This window comes from Convolutriloba macropyga, chromosome 8, assembly GCF_964194025.1.
Source record: "Convolutriloba macropyga chromosome 8, txConMacr16.3, whole genome shotgun sequence".
In the NCBI taxonomy this organism is placed as follows: Eukaryota; Metazoa; Xenacoelomorpha; order Acoela; family Convolutidae; genus Convolutriloba; species Convolutriloba macropyga.
Window position 1 is genome coordinate 10,252,640 of NC_134475.1, and position 20,756 is coordinate 10,273,395.

At 34.4% G+C, this 20,756-nt stretch overlaps 2 protein-coding genes across 3 annotated transcripts in view; both read right to left on the reverse strand.

Moving 5' to 3' along the window:
• LOC142344443 (uncharacterized) overlaps nucleotides 1-20,756 on the reverse strand; it is a 233,979-nt gene that overhangs the window by 179,016 nt on the left and 34,207 nt on the right. The gene's annotated exons all lie outside the window — the stretch shown is intronic.
• LOC142344444 (uncharacterized) overlaps nucleotides 14,738-20,756 on the reverse strand; it is a 40,228-nt gene continuing 34,209 nt past the window's right edge. The window contains exons 2-3 of the mRNA XM_075396094.1: nucleotides 15,734-15,849; nucleotides 14,738-15,660 (exon numbers count right to left, since the gene is read on the reverse strand). Of these exons, the coding sequence (XP_075252209.1) occupies nucleotides 14,955-15,660; nucleotides 15,734-15,828 (801 nt within the window). The 5' untranslated portion in view covers nucleotides 15,829-15,849 and the 3' untranslated portion in view covers nucleotides 14,738-14,954. The remainder of the gene's footprint in view (nucleotides 15,661-15,733; nucleotides 15,850-20,756) is intronic.

A 20,756-nucleotide genomic window follows, 5' to 3' on the forward strand; every position in this document is an offset into this window, starting at 1 on the left:
AATGTTTTTCTGTGAAAAAAACTTCAATGAAAAATCCAACCTGCTCTGGAAAAAGTCATCAAACATGTTTTGCTTTGACAAACCAAATATCGAGGTTCAAATTTCAAATTTATTTCTTAGCTATACCTGACCGATGCGTAACGCAGAAAATTAACTTGATAAAAACTGAGGAGGATAATTTAATAAATTTTTTGTACCTGTTCTGACTTCAAAAACCTAAAATTATAAAAATGCTTTCGACATGCTGTTACTGTCCAAATCAATTCAGCAATTATGGCAAATTGAGCAAAGTAGTTGTGTTATCTTGGGCAATATACCTAGCTCGTCTTCCTCTTTTTAATTAAAAAGTCTTGCCAAATGCATAGAAAATTTGCAAAAACGGGCAACAACTTTTTGTGAATCAATTGTACAAACTTTGATCGATATTGATTTTGAACGATATGATTGGAGCTCATTTGATGAAAAATAAAAAAAACGACATTAGCTTTTTTTGAAGAATTTTTCAAACCAATCATTTTGGTTTTCTTGAAAAAAAAACTATTAGTCAGAAGGCACTTATAAAGAAGAATTCGAATGAAAAGTCCAAAAACAGACTAAATGTATTGGAGATTTTGATACAGTGTTTGCTTGTAGTAAATTATTTCAATTTAAGCAAAAATAAGTTTGATTTTTCTTAGAATTGAAAATTGCTAGTTTAAAACATTTTTTTGCCAACAACTGCTACTTAAAAATTAGAAAATTAGTAGATTGTATAATTGATTTTTTGAGCCAGTGCGTCGCTGTTGTACAAATATATACTTTTTGATATGAGAGATAACTTAGGGTCTCATTTTTGATTTCACAATAATAAGATCCTTCCTTCTCTTTTCTGTTGGTTATCGAGCTTCTAAAAACTTTTGAGTGATAAAAATTTGCATTTAAAATTTGAAAGATTTGGTTTATTTCTAAGTTTCTGCATAGCAAACATTCCATTTGAGTTTTTTTTAATTTTTTTTGGAAAATCACATTTTGATTTGTGTAATTTTCTAGTAACAGTTAAAACTCCGAAGTAACAAACGTTGCATTTTTAGCTCTGTTGGTCCCCTCAGAGTCGTAAAAAAAGTGTCGCAAGCTAGCTCAACATTTCAGCCAAAAAATCTTACTAAGCTGCGGCGGTCAAACCTGTAAAAAATTAACGCATAATTTGGGTTCTAAAACAGTGTAAATTTTATATTAATTTTGCATTCAGAAAAATTGATCGCTGTGACATTTGGGTTTTTGTTATTTCCTAATAAGCTGACTTTTGAGTACTTTAGTAGTGAAATGGCTCAATTGCGGTTAATGTTGGGTTAACTGACAGCTGTTACTTTGTTTCCTATATATCTTGCCTGCTTTTAAAATAAAAAATGTTGATGCAGCACATTTGGACATTTCAATGCTTCTGTTAAAAATGTTTGCAGCCAAACAGCCTCAACATTGATAGACAAAATTTGATCGTGGTAACAAAACTTTTTTACATCATTGATATTTCTCAAATTTGTTATTTTGCCAATAGCATCAAAAGGTCTTTGAGGCAGTGTTTAGGAAGTCATTGAAAATAGAGAGTTGTTGTTAGAATTGATTTCAGTGGAGCTGCACCGCAAGGTAAAAAGCGATTAGTTTTGCTTGATTCGCATGGGTATTGAAAACAGCTATTTAAAGGCCCAACCTTCATTTGCTTTTATCAGCAAATTGCTGTTTCTAATTTTAAATTAAGATAGCATCTTAAACTTCCGAAGATGAAAAGAAAAACCTCTAGTAGAGATAAGAAATACTCCTATTTTTTTCGTTAAGTAAAGGAGGTTACCATCTACATATGTTGCTTTCTTTTAGTTCCAATGTTTTTCTGTGAAAAAAACTTCAATCAAAAATCCAACCTGCTCTGGAAAAAGTCATCAAACATGTTTTGCTTAAACAAACCAAATATCGAGGTTCAAATTTCAATTTTTTTCTTAGCTATACCTAACCGATGCGTAACGCAGAAAATTAACTTGATAAAAACTGAGGAGGATAACTTAATAAATTTTTTGTACCTGTTCTGACTTCAAAAACCTAAAATTATAAAAACGCTTTCAACATGCTGTTACTGTCCAAATCAATTCAGCAATTATGGCAAATTGAGCAAACTAGTTGTGTTATCTTGGGCAATATACCTAGCTCGTCTTCCTCTTTTTAATTAAAAAGTCTTGCCAAATGCATAGAAAATTTGCAAAAACGGGCAACAACTTTTTGTGAATCAATTGTACAAACTTTGAACGATATTGATTTTGAACGATATGATTGGAGCTCATTTGATGAAAAATAAAAAAAACGACATTAGCTTTTTTTTGAAGAATTTTTGAAAACAATCATTTTGGTTTTCTTGAAAAAAAAACTATCAGTCAGAAGGCACTTAAAAAGAAGAATTCGAAATGAAAAGTCCAAAAACAGATTTAATGTATTGGAAATTTTGATACAGTGTTTGCTTGTAGTAAATTATTTCAATTTAAGCAAAAATAATTTTGATTTTTCTTTGAATTGAAAAATGCTAGTTTAAAACATTTTTTTGCCAACAACTGCTACTTAAAAATTAGACAATTAGTAAATTGTAAAACTGATTTTTTGAGCCAGTGCGTCGCTGTTGTACAAATATATACTTTTTGATATGAGAGACAACTTAGGGTCTCATTTTTGATTTCACAATAATAAGATCCTTCCTTTTTTCTAAATTTCCAAAAATTTCAGTCGTCAATTAAAAACAGTTAGGATAATTTGCCTTATTAATCATCCGATCAGGATTTTTTGGTGAGTCCTCTTTTCTGTTGGTTATTGAGCTTCTAAAAACTTTTGAGTGATAAAAATTTGCATTTAAATTTTGAAAGATTTGGTTTATTTCTATGTTTCTGCGTAGCAAACATTCCATTTGATCTTTTTTAATTTATTCAGGAAAATCACATTTTGATTTGTGTAGTTTTCTAGTAACAGCTTAAACTCAGAAGTACTAATCAAGGCATTTTTAGCTTGTTGGTCCCCTCAGAGTTGTATAAAACAGTTTCGCAAGCTAGCTCAACTTTTCAGCCAAAAAATCAAACGGAGCTGCGGCGGTCAAAACTGTAAAAAAATTTACGCAAAATTTGGGTTCTAAAACAGTGTAAATTTTATATTAATTTTGATTTCAGAAAAATTGATCGCTGTGACATTTGGGTTTCTGTCATTTCCTAATAAGCTGACTTGTGAGTACTTTAGTAGTGAAATGGCTCAATGGCGATTAATGTCGGGTTACCTGACAGCTGTTACTTTGTTTCCTATATATTTTGCCTGCTTTTAACACAAAAAATGTTGATGCAGCACATTTGGACATTTCAATGCTTCTGTTAAAAATGTTTGCAGCCAAACAGCCTCAGCATTGATAGACAAAATTTGGTCGTGGTAACAAAACTTTTTTACATTATTGATATTTCTCAAATTTGTTATTTTTCCAACAGCATTAAAAAGTCTTTGAGGCAGTGTTTAGGATGTAAAGGAGTTTGAACTTCAATAATGAAAGTCATTGAAAATAGAGAGTTGTTGTTAGAATTGATTTCAGTGGAGCTGCACCGCACAGTAAAAAGCGATTAGTTTTGCTTGATTCGCATGGGTATTGAAAACAGCTATTTAAAGGCCCAACCTTCATTTGCTTTTATCAGCAAATTGCTGTTTCTAATTTTAAATTAAGATAGCATCTTAAACTTCCGAAGATGAAAAGAAAAACCTCTAGTAGAGATAACAAATACTCCTATTTTTTTCGTTAAGGAAAGGAGGTTAATATCTAAATGTGTTGCTTTCGTTTAGTTCCAATGTTTTTCTGTGAAAAAAACTTCGATCAAAATTCCAACCTGCTCTGGAAAAAGTCATCAAACATGTTTTGCTGAAACAAACCAAATATCGAGGTTCAAATTTCAATTTTTTTTCTTAGCTATACCTAACCGATGCGTAACGCAGAAAATTAACTTGATAAAAACTGAGGAGGATAATTTATTAAATTTTTTGTACTTGTTTTGACTTCAAAAACCTAAAGTTATAAAAACGCTTTCGACATGCTGTTACTGTCCAAATCAATTGAGCAATTATGGCAAATTGAGCAAAGTAGTTGTGCTATCTTGGGCAATATACCTAGCTCATCTTCCTCTTTTTAATTAAAAAATCTTGCCAAATGCATAGAAAATTTGCAAAAATGGGCAAAAACTTTTTGTGAATCAATTGTAAAACCTTTGAACGATATTGATTTTGAACGATATGATTGGAGCTCATTTGATGAAAAATAAAAAAAACAACATTAGGTTTTTTTGAAGAGTTTTTCAAACCAATCATTTTGGTTTTCTTGAAAAAAAAACTATCAGTCAGAAGGCACTTAAAAATAAGAATTCGAAATGAAAACTCCAAAAACAGATTTAATGTGTTGGAGATTTTGATACAGTGTTTGCTTGTAGTAAATTTTTTCAATTTAAGCAAAAAAAGTTTGATTTTTCTTTGAATTGAAAATTGCTAGTTTAAAACATTTTTTTGCCAACAACTGCTACTTAAAAATTAGACAATTAGTAAATTGTAAAATTGATTTTTTGAGCCAGTGCGTCGCTGTTGTACAAATACATACTTTTTGATATGAAAGACAACTTAGGGTCTCATTTTTGATTTCACAATAATGAGATCCCTCCTTTTTTCTAAATTTCCAAAAATTTCAGTCTTCAATTAAAAACAGTTAGGATAATTTGCCTTATTAATCGTCCGATCAGGATTCTTGGTGATTCCTCTTTTCTGTAGGTTATTGAGCTTCTAAAAACTTTTGAGAGTTAAAAATTTGCGTTTACATTTTGAAAGATTTGGTTTGTTTCCAAGTTTCTTCATAGCAAACATTCCATTTGAGTGTTTTTAAGTTTTTTCAGGAAAATCACATTTTGATTTGTGTAATTTTCTAGTAACAGTTTAAACTCCGAAGTATCAAACATTGCATTTTTAGCTCTGTTGATCCCCTCAGAGTTGTAAAAAACAGTTTCGCAAGCTAGCTCAACATTTCAGCCAAAAAATCTTACTAAGCTGCGGCGGTCAAACCTGTAAAAAATTAACGCATAATTTGGGTTCTAAAACAGTGTAAATTTTATATTAATTTTGATTTCAGAAAAATTGATCGCTGTGGCATTTGGGTTTTTGTCATTTCTTATTAAGCTGACTTGTGAGTACTTTAGTAGTGAAATGGCTCAATGGCGATTAATGTTGGGTTACCTGACAGCTGTTACTTTGTTTCCTATATATCTTGCCTGCTTTTAACATAAAAAATGTTGATGCAGCACATTTGGACATTTCAATGCTTCTGTTAAAAATGTTTGCAGCCAAACAGCCTCAACATTGATAGACAAAATTTGGTCGTGGTAACAAAACTTTTTTACATTATTGATATTTCTCAAATTTGTTATTTTTCCAACAGCATTAAAAAGTCTTTGAGGCAGTGTTTAGGATGTAAAGGAGTTTGAACTTCAATAATGAAAGTCATTGAAAATAGAGAGTTGTTGTTAGAATTGATTTCAGTGGAGCTGCACCGCACAGTAAAAAGCGATTAGTTTTGCTTGATTCGCATGGGTATTGAAAACAGCTATTTAAAGGCCCAACCTTCATTTGCTTTTATCAGCAAATTGCTGCTTCTAATTTTAAATTAAGATAGCTTCTTAAACTTCCGAAGATGAAAAGAAAAACCTCTAGTAGAGATAACAAATACTCCTATTTTTTCTTTAGGGAAAAGAGGCTAGCATCTACATGTGTTTCTTTCTTTTAGTTGCAATGTTTTTCTGTGAAAAAAAATTCAATCAAAAATCCAACTTGCTCTGGAAAAAGTCATCAAACATGTTTTGCTTAAACAAACCATATAACGAGATTCAAATTTCAAATTTATTTTTTATCTATTCCTGACCGATGCGTAACGCAGGAAATTAACTTGATAAAAACTGAGGAGGATAATTTATTAAGTTTTTTGTACTTGTTCTGACTTCATAAACTTAAAATGATAAAAACGCTTTCGACATGCTGTTACTGTTCAAATCAATTCAGCAATTATGGCAAATGGAGAAGAGTAGTTGTGTTACCTTGGGCAATGTACCTAGCTCATCTTCCTCTTTTTAATTAAAAAGTCTGGCCCAATGCATAGAAAATTCGCAAAAACGGGCAACAACTTTTTGTGAATCAATTGTACAACCTTTGAACGATATTGATTTTGAACGATATGATTGGAGCTCATTTGAAGAAAAATGAAAAAAACGAGTTTAGATTTTTTTTGAAGAATTTTCAAACCAATCAGTTCGGTTTTCTTGAAAAAAAACTATCAGTCAGAAGGCACTTAAAAAGAAAAGTTCGAAATGAAAAGTCCAAAAACAGATTTAATGTATTGGAGATTTTGATACAGCGTTTGCTTGCAGTAAATTATTTCAATTAAAGCAAAAATAATTTTGATTTTTCTTTAAATTGAAAATTGCTAGTTGAAAACAATTTTCTGCCAACAACTGCTACTTAAAAATTAGAAAATTAGTAAATTGTATAATTGATTTTTTGAGCCAGTGCGTCGCTGTTGTACAAATATATACTTTTTGATATGAGAGACAACTTAGGGTCTCATTTTTGATTTCACAATAATAAGAACCTTCCTTTTTTCTAAATTTCCAAAAATTTCAGTCGTCAATTAAAAACAGTTAGGATAATTTGCCTTATTAATCATCCGATCAGGATTTTTTGGTGAGTCCTCTTTTCTGTTGGTTATTGAGCTTCTAAAAACTTTTGAGTGATAAAAATTTGCATTTAAATTTTGAAAGATTTGGTTTATTTCTATGTTTCTGCGTAGCAAACATTCCATTTGATCTTTTTTAATTTATTCAGGAAAATCACATTTTGATTTGTGTAGTTTTCTAGTAACAGCTTAAACTCAGAAGTACTAATCAAGGCATTTTTAGCTTGTTGGTCCTCTAAGAGTAATAAAACAAGTAAGAATTTGATTGGTGTTTGGAAACTCATAGGTTACCTCTTCTGGTACCCTATAATAAATTCTGATTATTAAATCAATAACCATTTTTCTCCCTTACCTCAGCCGTCACCTATTTCATACACAAATATTATCTGGAAGATTAGGGCGTCTCTCGTGCAAAGCGCAGCAGATATCCATTCCCCCATTGTCACTGGAGTTCAGATGGAAATCTTGCAAGAATCTTACAAAATGATGCATAATTTTGCATGATTTTCTTGCAAAATCTTGCAAAATATAGCATCATAACATCCGGTCTCGGCCAGGGCAGTTTTCAGAGCTGCTAAAATTTATAACTTGTTTAGGTTCGCTTTTATCAGTAATTTTACTTTTTGTATGCTCTTTTAGAAATTACATAAGCAAAAATCGCAAAAATGACAAAAAAAATTGCAATGAGCAAAAAATTGAAGCAAAAAAAATACAAGAAGCAAAAATGGAACCAAAAAATTGCAAAAAAGACAAGTGGAAAACCCTGAAAACCAGCCAAAATTTTGTGCTATCTAAAAAAATTTACCTACACCTCTCAACTAAACAAACTAGCTCCCTAAACAAAATCACCGATCTTTTCTGTTTGTTAAAGCTTAGTTGGTGCATATTATCAAAAACAGAAAAGATCCATGCCTCATGCTCAGATTTTGCATATCAAGTCATAGCCGCCGCTAATTCACCTTTTGACGCCCTCCCCCTTCACTCCAACAAAAAAAGAAATCTGCTCAAAATTAATCCAAGCAGAATAGTAGCAGTCTACAGCTCAAAATTGCTCAAGCTCATTTGAACAAAAATTTGGCTGGAAAAGTGACCAAAAATAGGTGCCATAGCTTCACAGACCTGCAGTCTTCAAAATCAATTGATAAAAAAATGAGAAAAAAAGTTTTTGAGTTAGAAGGTTTTTATACAAATAGATATGATGTCTGAAGTTGTTGTAACTTTGTGCCTCAAAAACGCGCAACTGGGTTAAAACATCCTTACAGCGAAAAGGCAATTTCACAGAGTGAAGAGCCATTTTGAGACAAGTTAAGTCAAGTCTCACCAATAGAATTATTCGTGCGAATCAAAGAATCGTGCGAATCAACGAATCGTGCGATTCAACGTTACAAATAAAAATTGACAATTTTTGCGGAACAAATAGTGTCTTAGAGAAAAAATATCCGTTACAAGCTAAAGATAAATTTGGTTCATAAATATTTATTTCAACAAAAAAGGCGATATCACTTGTCCTCAACGAGACTGATGACAAAAAACAGCAGAGTGAGTAAAATTTGACAAACAAAATTGATTTCTTTTTCGAAAAGAAAACATACCCAGCAGATTGCCGGAAAATAGCCGCAGTTGATTCCAAAAAGCATGATTGCGATTGAACGAATAGTAAATATTGAAAAAAAAAGATTTTTGTACAAAAATTTTATTAAGCCCGATTTATTTTGATGGGATTTCGTAGTTGAATATACTTCTATTTCTTGGAGGGAGGCTACAGGGGCTACTATCAATACCAATAAGCATAAGAGATGGTAACTAAGACTTACAGTAACGACGTTCAAATAGCGGGCATCTAAAATTGGGCTTTATGGGTTTATCCCGTTTCTATTTCTGACTTCAATTTTTTATACTGACTCTGTTCATTTTGAATTGCTTTGCTGAGCAACTGATGTTCAAATTCACTTTTAGCAGAATGAGAGAAGAGAGACACTAGCCTAGAGAAGTCAAAAAGATTTCACGCAAAATGTCGAAAAAGCGGCAAAATGGTAAAGCAAAAAAGACGTAATGTACCTGACCAGGAGATCCATCGAACAATTGCAGCCAAAAAGACAAAATCTCAAAAGCCGAAGAAACCGAAAGAATCAAACAAACTAAACGAAAAATTAATTATTGCTTAGACCCTTGAAGATCATAACCTGAAGGCCATCTATGGCATAATTCAATTTACTCATTAAATCACGCAAAAACCTTTAAAGAGAATATTTTGCCACCAAAGGTATATACAATTGAGAACTATGACAATTGCTTCAAAAAAACTCAGAAGTGCAAAATTTAAAATTTCCAAAATTTGATATAAAAAAACTCAAAACCTCTTTTTTCTCTCTGGAGTTCTGTCATGTGACCCCTCTCCAATACTTGAATAAATTTTGTTGGCCAGTAAATATCGTTAAACTCAGATAAAGACAAAAAACTCAAATATCTAAAAAGTAAAAAAAAAACAAAACCTTGCCAAAATTCGTGATATTAATATCTTCAGTACCATTTTATTGTCCCCAGAGACTATCCATTATCCATATTTTAAGCCTTAATTAGTTCAAATGGCTCATAAAGATCCATTAACTTGAAATATGATAATTTTCAGAAAATTTGAAAAAAAAAATTCATCAACAAAATGCAGAAACTCGTGTTACTAAAATATTGAAAACCATTCCATTGCATCTAGTAGCTATGCAGTAATTTGTTATCAAACCCTGGAGCAGGTTACTTGGCCCCTGATGCAGGAAAAAAAACTCAATTTAAACAATTTAAAAAAAACATTGAAAAATTTGCAAGTTTTATTACGAAAAACCTGCTCAATTTAGTGATACCAAAAAACTGAAAAACATTTCATTGCCACTAAAATCTATGCAGTAATATACTACCAAACCTAATAGGAGGTTCCGTGGCCACTGATGAAAAAACAATAAATTTTCAGAAACACAAATTTGCAATTTTTTTTAAAATCGCTAAATTTCGTAGATTAGAATTTTGAAAAACATTCCCCATTATCATTACAAACTGTGCAGTAACCTAAAATCAAAACCTAGAGGAGATTCCATGGCCGTTGAGGTTAGAGAAACCTAAAAAAAATGACAAAACGTGCAAGTTATACCAAAAAAATGCAAAAATTTGTGATAAAATGTTGAAAACAGGTCCATGACCAATATTAAATTTTCAATAGCCTATTATCAAATCCTAACGTTTCGTGACGGGGTTGGAAAAACTTGAATAATGACAATAAATATCAGAAAATTTGATAAAAACAAAATTTTTATCAGAAAATTGCTAATACTCATGATGTTAAATTATTGAAAACCCTTCCATTACTGCTAGAAGCTATGCAATAACCTAATATTAAACTCATGGTGAGGTTTCGTGACACCAAGGCCTGAAAACCTCAAAAAATGACAAAAACTTTTTAAAAACTTGAAAAAATTAGTATAGATTTGCGTGTTTATGTTTGGAGTACCAAATATATAGCTCTCACAATGGCCCTAAACAGTTATTACGTCTTGCAAAAGACCTTTGTCAACTTTTACAAATCTCAATTATAGACAAGTCCAACAAAAAAATTGAAGTATGAAGAAAAAATACAAAAAAATTCCACCTTTTGGGCTCAAAAACTCCTAAAAACGACCTTCTATTCTTGAATTACGGCGTTCCCAGTAGCTTCATCACTCTAAGTACTCGAAGGACTACTAAACACGGCTAGGGGCCTCTAATGAAACTTGATGCCCATTGAGCTTTACCTGCTTATCCCGTTTTGAAAGCTCAAAGTCATGAAAAAAGGTGTGAACACATCTTACAAAAATAAAAAAGACAGAGCACCAATACAATCCAATTCTTGGATTGTAAAAAAATAGGAGCGCTATAATAGCCGGCTGAGAAGATGAGGGCTATTAATAATTCATACGAAAAAACCGTTGAGCATCAATTGGAGCAAGGAATAAAGCCCAGCTTTAGCTCCACAGAAAGCCAATTAAGCCTATAATTTTTGAGGCTTAGTCATAAGACAGCAAGAAGAACAATAATTACGGGCAATACTCAAAAACTCTATAATATTTTATATGAGAAACAGTCTGAAAAACAGTCTGTTAAAGTCAGAAAACTTTAAGCTATCGGACCTGTGCACTCCAAATGAGTTTATTTACGCTTGATTAAAGAGCCAATGGAACTTTTCAACTATGGAACTAAGTAATCATATACCAACTGACGCCGCACGAATTGCTCTTGAACGAAATGTGGGGCAATTTCATTCAAAGAGGGTGCTTCCGAGAGACAATTTTTGGTTGTACCCTTATTTGCAACCATAACATTACTACCTTTGTAGGGTTTCGAACCCGTGATCTACCTCCTGAGAGTCTGCTTCACACACTAATAACATTTTTAGCAACAGATTTAACTTCTAAATGAGAGCAGTTTAGGTCAAGCTGAAATCAAGAAGTAGACTGAGGAAAAAACACTGCAAAGTGAAATTTTAAAAAAATGTTCTACAAGTAGCTGATTATGCGAAATCTTTGCATTGAAAACGACACACACGTCAACAATAATCACTACAAACTTGGCTCGAGAGCAACCAATAGGACAACAAGAAGAAACCGAGAAGTTCAGTAAACATTGAAACACATATATCGTGTTAAAGTCATCACAACAAGTGACCAGCAACTGAAGGCATTAAGCAGGCCAAATAAAACTTAATCTAAAGGCAACGCAAACTACAAATTAATCGTGAACGTGATGAAATAACAAACGAAACAACAAATATTTACATATCAATATTTTAGGAAAGCAACTAGAGTCACAGTCTTAAAAACTTAATTTGACCAAAAGGCGTTCAAAAAAATGAATTTGTTCACCAGTAAATCAAAACTAGTAATTTAGTACAATTCAAGAAAAAATGAATGGATAACACAGCAAAAAAAAAATGAAGTCGAATTGCCGCACTTGAACAAAAAAACTTGATCTCAAAAGCCAAAAAATTGCGCAAAAATTAACTCGGTCTAGATCGGAATTAGAATTAAAAAGTAACTCCCTAAAAAAATAACATTTTTGCGCATTTATTACTTTGGTATGATTAAAATCACCGTCCCGATTTAATTTTGATCACTCCAATCAGACTTCAAATACAAGTGAACAGATCATGAAAAACATCTAACAACATCAGTTACTAAAACAATCTATAATTAATGGCAAAGTTTGAAATCAGCTCACGGCGGCGGTTTCTCCACAATAATGATTTGCAGCTTTTTTTGTGCTCCATCAGAGTATCTGCTTCAGATAATACCGGAAAAAAACAAAGACAAATTCCAATTTAGCGCTTTTTTTAGTGTGAGATTACAAATAACTTTTGCCATTATTAGTTCAAAGGTTTCATAAAGTCTCGCTACTTTAACTAATGTACTGCGGAAACGAAAAGAAGTTAGAAAGTGACCACATTTACTGATGTCAACTACTAAAACCGTCAATAAAACAATGATGGCATTAAAAAGCTCACTGCAAACTGTCACTAATAAAGAACGAAAATAAAAGCTAATCGCAAAAACTATTAAAAAATTACACAAAACCAGAAAAAATTCCGGCTCCAATATTAGAGCAAGAATCTTCCAACAATAACCAGTATTGCTGATATAAAACAAGTTTTTTTCAGGCTCCAGCACAGTTTCTGATTGAGATACTACTGAAGAGAACAAACACAAATTCTTTAGACATTTTTTTTCATTTTCAAGTAATTTACGATTATGCTTCACCATTAATAAGTCAAAACTCTGTCTCATCCCACTACTTACAGGTTTGATTGCGTTTTCCCCTTTTTCCAATCAGCATCAAAAACAGTCTCTAATCTGTCTCTAATTTCCTATTTGGTCCAGAAAGTGGAAATTTTTGCCATGAAGTTCATTATAGAGAAAGCGTGAAACTCAGTTTATCCGTTAAAAATGGTAAATTATGCTTACTTTTTACCTAAAATGGTCAAAAAGATTAGTTCAAAATGCTCTTAAAAATTTGGTGGCTCGTCGAAAGCTCTTTTAGGTGTACTTTTCTTGCTATCTGCGGCATGTTTTCTCATCTGCGGCATGTTTGCTTCATCTGCGGCATGTTTTCATCTGCGGCATGTTTTCTTTCAAATACAATAACCCCCAATTTTCGGTTACAGAAGATACTATGCTAATACTCTGCCCCAATACAATTCACATTCTTATGTAAAAAAAACAAAAAGCAAATAATAGCGCAACTGAGGGATCATAATCACATCACAGCTTTAAAATTTTCTTCACACTGAGTAAAAGTTCCACACTTTTTTCCGAACTTTCTCTGGGAAGTCTTTGTTAAATTTTACTCCATAAACTTTCAATTTTTTTGCTCACCTACCTCTCAGAAAATTTAAAAGGCATAGTTCCTATATTCCGGCTGGAGTCTAATAAACCGATTTAAAAAAATTAAGCCCAACCTTTGGTTCGTAAAAGACCACCTGAAATCCAAAATATGCAGCAAACATTGTTTGAGAGCTAAAAAAGTATTGTTCAGACAAAGATAGTTCCCAAAACGACTTAAATAATGAAAGTCTCAACGACCTAAATGCTGAAATTCTCAAAAAGAGAATATTTGTTACCCAGTTATCTAGCCAAATTGTTAGAAAAGACCAAGAAACGCCCCTCTCCTTTGACACAAATTCAACTTTATTTAACTTGAGAAAAAACTTAGACACAGCAATTTTTGCAATGCGTTTGCATGTACAGCAATTACTCCTTCCTATGAATGCTTATTTAGTTGCTGATAACAGTAAATTAAGGCAAATCATCAATTTCAGTGAGTCAAAACCAATTAGCGTCCACTAGTCAAAGTAATAACAATCGCTATCAAGAACCATGACAAATGTTCAACTACCAAAAGCTTCAATACAAGTGCGTTTTCAAACAAAAGTTGATATTAATATTGTACGAAATATTGAGAATATTCTAACTATTAATCTTGAAACCAGTTACAATTAAAAGTAAGTGTTCCATTCAGCGCCCGCTGCAAGAGATCGTCTATAAAAATTAGGGAAAGACCTATCACTATGATTGACTAATCATGTTCAAATAGGCCAACGCTGCCTAAATTCTTCAGCGTATTTTGAGTGGAGCAGCATTAGGCGTTTCAATTAGCAATGCGATACCAGAAATCAGTTTTTTTGTCGTCCTTTTTCATTATTCCCAAGTATCACCTTTCGTGCTAATCACTGATTTTGGCGACCGATGCCACATTTTCTGCATCTCGAAACTTCGCGTGACCACCATTGGGCTGTTATGGCATTGGTATGTTACAGCTATTGTTAACTCAGAGCTCAACTTCACACTGCCTCACCCATGAATCATCAATCAATGGCATATCAACCACAAGCCCTTGCGTTATGGCTATCACATAAGAAATATAGAAAATTAGCGCTATTTTGACGACTGATTGCACGGACCCTGCAGCACTCGTTTATTTACTGTTTTTGTACACACAAATGAGATTAGAAATCTGTAAAAGTTTAACAATCAGACGCTGATCAGAGTGAGCATTCTGGTCATTTTTTTCGACTCAAAAGTTTGGACAACTTATAAATCCATTAACTGGTGTCTTCGTTATAAAGATTGCCACTTCATTCTAGCTTTAATCAGCCATCACTACGCAGCTTGAAAGATTATCTACATTCTTCCTACATTCGTATTATAAATCGCAATTTTTTTGCTTCAAGCAGTGGCTATTTATGTAAAGCTGTATCTTGCTTAAATTAGCCAACATTAATCAATTATATACCATTCCTGATAACGAGGATGAGTTACAAGCCAAAATTCGTCGACATAAAACTATCTTGAGAATAATTCTGCATCCGACTCATCCTTCGCAAGTGTGATCAAATGAATCGTTTGAAGAATTCTGATGCTGTGGAACAAATACTAATCCATTGTTGTTTTTAATTTGGGAGAGCTGAAGACTGAAGAGAAAATGAAGAACATTGAAATTACAGAAGCAAGAAAACATCAATAATGGAAATTTACTATGATAAAAGTAAGAACATATAGACGTAATCGTAATCTACCAAATTAAAATAGATACTTACCTTTATTTACAAAATTAAAAGAAAATTCAGAATTGCTTCAAATCGGAATTTTACCGGCAGATACAGAGTTTTATGAAAGCAGTTTTGCATGAATCTCTACTAGTTCAATACAGTATTGTCTTCTCTAGGCGAGAACTCATTTGCAGAGTTTGGGGAGGAAAAGGAACTGACTTTTGGAGGTGAAGTACAATGGGTTGTGGTATCGACGACTGATTCGTCCCCAAATTCGTCTTTGTTCTGGTTGGAGTCATTGGAGGATTCGTCTATACTGCTATCTTGGAAACGTGTATTATTGTCAAATACACAAGAACAGGTACTGCAGTGTCTGGAATAAGGTCGGGAATTAAACTCGGATTCGGATGAACTTCCACCATCGTATTGATGATTGACTCGATCATAGCAATCCAACGCTTCCTCGAGCTCAATGCACTTTTTAATCAGGTCCTCTCGGCTCATTTCGGACAATCGCTCATACTGAAATTGGCTGTACTCTTGAGCAAATTGTTCTATTGCGGAATCGTTTATCCTAGAAGACGGATAGTAGTCGCCTAATTGATCATACTCGTGCCCGTCCCGAGACCTACTGCCTCCGTCCGAGTTGGGTGTGGGACAAGCGGATATAGGAGACCCATTAATGCCTCGAGGAAGAGGACTGTTGTGATCGTTGATAATGAATTGCGTCGTGTTAGTAGGAGCAGTGGCAACTGATTCCATCCTATTGGACCATTTATTTCCCCCATTTTGTTGTTCTGGCCTAGAATTACCCCCTGACCTTCTACGTCTTGGATGTGGGCGGTTCTTCTTCCTAAAAAAATATTATACACAAATACAAAATTCAAAGCCAATTCGGGCTTTGATCAATTAAATTGATCAATTACCTTCTCTCGTCGCGTTTGACTTCTATGACATCATTGAATTTGATCTTCTTCTGTTTTTGAGGCTCTGACAAGTCAGAGCAACTCTGATCATCCATAAGTAAAATAGTCAACTTGACCTGAAAAAAACAGCGGGATAACAATAAATGTTGCACTTTGGCTCTCCCATTACAGCACCCAGGAAATTACTGTACAAAATATCTATTGGTTTCTCGCAATTGAATTTGAAATTCTCAACCCGAATAGATTTTTCAAAAAATGACTGTAAAAATTACCTAAGGGAAGATTGCAAAGAATTAGACGCACCCTTTTAAGACCAACCGCCTCAATTTTTATATTTACTTATTGAGGCCTTGGTCAACCAAGCCAAACCATACGTCAAGCCATGCCTATTACTGAGTAGAAATGAGAGTTACTAAGAAAAACAGATAAGTGAAAATTAACTTGTTCGTCTGTTAAATTTCATTATTTACACCTGCCGACACACGCGTCAACTTTTAACACAATGATAAACGAGGTGATGACACGTGCTCTGTAACTGGGGGTGCATAATAAACTGGGGTGGGGGGGGCTGCACAGGCGGAAAAGATCCCATTTTTAAAATACTCGTCTGCAGTGAAATCGTAAGTCTTGTGATGTTGAATGTTAAAGAACTGTCATTATAAACTTTTATTTACAAATATTTTTGCTATATCAGCATCTTCAGGCAAAATGCAACTTAAAGTTATTCTATTTGCAATGATTACATAGAATGCTCCAAGAGATGAGTACAGAATGCTTAATCAAAATAAACTGATCTGTTTTTCTATTTATAACAGTAATTAAAATGAAAAGTAGTCAAGAAGTATACACTGTAGTCAAAATCTGCGAGCAATAACGACTTATAACTGATTTTATTAACATAAATTCGTGGTAGTTCCACTAGGGTTTTCACCCCGGAGTTTAAACCATCGGGTTGGCACATAACTTTACACGACACAAGTTTTACACAGACAAACAAGAAACCAAGTACAAGGGTTATTTTCGGCCCAGTGTCTCTCAAAGTTCGTCCCAGGCAAATTGTATTGATCTTTCCACTAGATTTTTCCGTTGTTTAATTCAACTGTTTTCTGTAGAATTTTCACTCAGAATCCAGTTATGTACCAGATGTTCTGCCTTTGAATTTGTTTTTATTTCAGATAATAGTAGTAGTGCAGGATTTAGAGCAAGACTCTTGGGTTTCCACCCAATTTACAGTTCAGATCAGTTTTATCTTGTTTAGTATGTTACAGTCTCCACATCTGAAAATCATTCTCCATGTGCATTTGTTCTCTTCCATATAATGATTTGTGAAAAAACTCCAGTATATTTTCTGTAAAGTAATTTTGCTTAGTTATTCTTTAGTAAATTTGTTTAGTAATTATATTGCTGGTTCTTTCACTATCCGGCCTCGAGAGATCACTGTTGTATTTCCCGATCTGGATACTACGGAATACAAAAAATTTTTAATCACCTTGATGTAGCCCCTTGAAGGTCTATTTTATATAATCGTTTTTTTTATATTTTTTATTTTTATCTTATATATTCTTTTATCTATATTTTATATTCAATATATCTCAAACAGCAATTAAGAAGCCCTAGGGCGCTTCAAACTTTTATTTATTTTTGCTGTATCTTTTATTTTATCTATGCAACAATTTATTTATATTTTATCTTCAATTTATCTAAAACAGCACTTGTGAAGCGCGCGGCACAAAGTATTCCCACATTCGCATACCATACATCCTCTGAATATATCTGAATTGATTGGTATAATAATAATAATATAATAATAACAAAGGAATTAGGATAAAGTAATCCACGTGTTCGCATAAAACCCGGATATTGAGTTGTTCAAAATTTATTGTTATTTACGTAAAGATGAGTTTCTTCAAGTCTCTACAGTTATTGCAGCCACACAAGAGACGCCAAGAGCAAGGGTCTGATTCGTTGTAGCGGGATATGAAGAACCTATGGTAGAGTTCCAGGAGTTTGCTCTTGTGCTCTCGATCAAGGAGGATATCATATTTGAAATAATCATTGACCAGATTTGCAAGGTGACAGGCTCGGTACCAAAAATCTGACTCACTCTTCTGCAACCGCATTCGCTTACAGATAAAATTTCTAGTGACTTGGGCTCTCCGGGTTCCCACCTCAGCGAAAGTGACATGGCTTTGCCAGTCTATATCAACTTTTCCCGATAACATTTTTGCAAATAATAACACGACATGCAGTTCTTGATATAGAGACAGTGGCAAGGTGTTGATTTTCTGAAGTTTTTCCTTGTATGAGAGGACGCTGTTGCTGGTCTTGAACATCCAGGCCATTGCTTTTCGTTGAACACTTTCAAGTAAAGTTAAATCGCCCTTTGATGGTTTCCACAAGGCCGCGCCATAGCTGACAATTGGCACGACGTAGCAAACATATGCATTTTTCCTGGTTGCAAAATTTGCCTTGCAAAGGATTCGTTTTAGCAGAAGGAATGCATTCAAGGCTTTTTCAGTTCTTTTCTTCGCGTGTAGTGTCCAAATTAAAGAGTCAGTAACAAAAAGGCCCAAATCTTCAATCGATTGAGTGGCTTCGAAGGTATAATTGGGCAGAGCCTTTAATACACATCGGCTTGCTTTTCGTAAGGTTCATTGACATCAGATTATCATCGCACCACCTCCACAGTTTTCTGACATCTATGTTGAGCGTCACAGGATTGGTCCCTACAATTTTGTAATCATCCGCATAGCCAAAAGCCTTTGACATAACACAGGACGGCAAATCGTTTATGAAGACTAGGAAGAACAGCGGGCCTAGAATGGAACCTTGGGGGACGCCGCTAATGACATCAAGTTCTTTTGAGGTTGTACTATTTATTCGCACTGTTTGTTTCCGATTTGACAGATAGCTTCGAAGCAGACTTAGGCAGTTTCCTCCGATGCCAAGCGCCGATAGTTTGTCTAAAAGTAGATCGTGAGACACTTTGTCGAATGGCTTCTGGAAATTGATATCAAAGGTCGTGAGGTAGGAAGGGTTGGAGTCCAGGCAGCAGAAGATTTCATGCAAGTACACTATTAGATTTGTTGTGGTCGATCGTTTAGGCCGAAAACCATGCTGTGCGGTATTTAAGGTTGAGTAGACTACTGGAGTCAGTTTGTTGAAGTTGAGCGTTTCTAGCAATTTTGACACTGCAGACAGAAGGCTGATTGATCTGTAGTTAGAGGCGTCCTGTTTGTCACCATCTTTATATATTGGTACAATTTCAGCTACTTTCTATTTAGTTGGGAAATGAGCTTTGCAAGCTATTAATTTGAAGAGTAGACAAAGCGATTTTGGCAATGACTTGTGGAGGTTTTTTAAGAGCTCATTCCCTATCCTCTCTGGTCCTTTGGCTTTGTTTACATCAAGTTGCAGCAGTGAGCTCTGGATTTCTTCGGTGGTGAAGTAGACGTGGCTCAACTGAATTACAACTTTCTTGTTGTCTGTTTTGACTCTGTAAGGCGTCTGTGTGAACACTGACTGGAAGTAGTCGTTAAACAGGTCGGCTTTAGCAACGTCAGTAGTAGCTGTTCGGTGATTCAGGAAGATTTTGGCGGGCACAGAACTTGACTCGGTGACAGACTTGAGATAGCGTTGTATGTCAGTAAACTTGCCATCTTGGAAAAGTCAAAGTTCATGCTCTTGATGGTCGAGTTGAAGTGCTAGAGCAAGATTCGTTTGCACATGCTCGATTTTGAGTTTTGTTGTGGGCGTTGGTTTCCGTTGCTGCTTTAATTGAAAGGTATTCAATTTTTTGATAAGGTGAGACAATCCATGACTGATCCAGGGCGCGAGTTCAGATCTGTGTTTTGTGATGATAGGTAAGAAATCTTGGAGGATTTCATAAAATCATTGGTACCAAAGATCTAACATCAAGTCTACGTTGCTCAGACAGTAAGGAAGAAAAGGATGCTCAGCAGTAAACTCGTTTATCTCGTTCCTATTAGCTTTCTTATATGCAAAGGCTCCAAAGTCGAGCTTCTGCCTTGGTTTTGGGTTGTGTGTGTGATAGCTTGATAGCAAAGAAGACCTTGGCGTGAAACGGCATATGATCGCTTCTGAACATACTTCTAAAATGATGGTCATGAACAATGCTTGAAACAATCTGGGGTTTGTTGCACAGGAAAATGTCCAACGATTTTCCATCTTGAGATCGAATTAGTTGTTGAAAGTTTAGGTCGCAGAGCTCGTTCAGTATTATCTGCTCGTCGGACGATGTCGAGGTCATCGAAGGCCAGTGGGTACAGGTCAGATTTATATCCACAGCAATGTATGAACAGACAGCTCCATATTCATATTGCTTGGACCTCAGAAAGGTCAAAAATTGTGCGAAGTCAGCAACCGATCATGTGTAATGACTGTTGCGCGGCGCACTGTAAAGACAGCAGATTATAATAGGTTTGTTCATCAGCAACCGGATAACAACACATTCTTTGAAGCTTGAGACAATTTCACAACTTGGAATGTTTCGAGCAACAGCTATGAGTGCACCACCGTGTTTTGTAGCCCCCTTTGCACTTGGTCGGTCTTTTCGGTGTATTGTAAAGTTGGCGAGGAAAGTTGCACTGTCTTTGACACTTTCAGTAAGCCACGTTTCTGTAAGGCAAATGATTTGGTAATGATTTGCTTCTGTTATGGCAATGGAAAAAGAGGTTCGTGGGTCATATTCGAGTATACTTCTGGCATTGTAGATAAGAGTGTTGAGGAAGGTGGTTAGTCAAAAGGAACCGTGGACTTCGGGTGTTTTCTCTTTGACCCATTTTGTGCCGCGCCGGATGAACAAATTTCCGTCACGAACTCGAAGATTCTTTGGTTCGGTGCCACCATTGATTAGTTCACGTCTTTGCATTAAAGCTTGCTTTTCACGATCAGTTTCTTCTTTTGTTAGTTGTCGACTCAAAAACACAGGTTCGCCAAATGTTTTCAGTTTTATCGCAGAAAGTAAAATCATTCGTCGTTGATAGGCATTCGGAATCTTCAA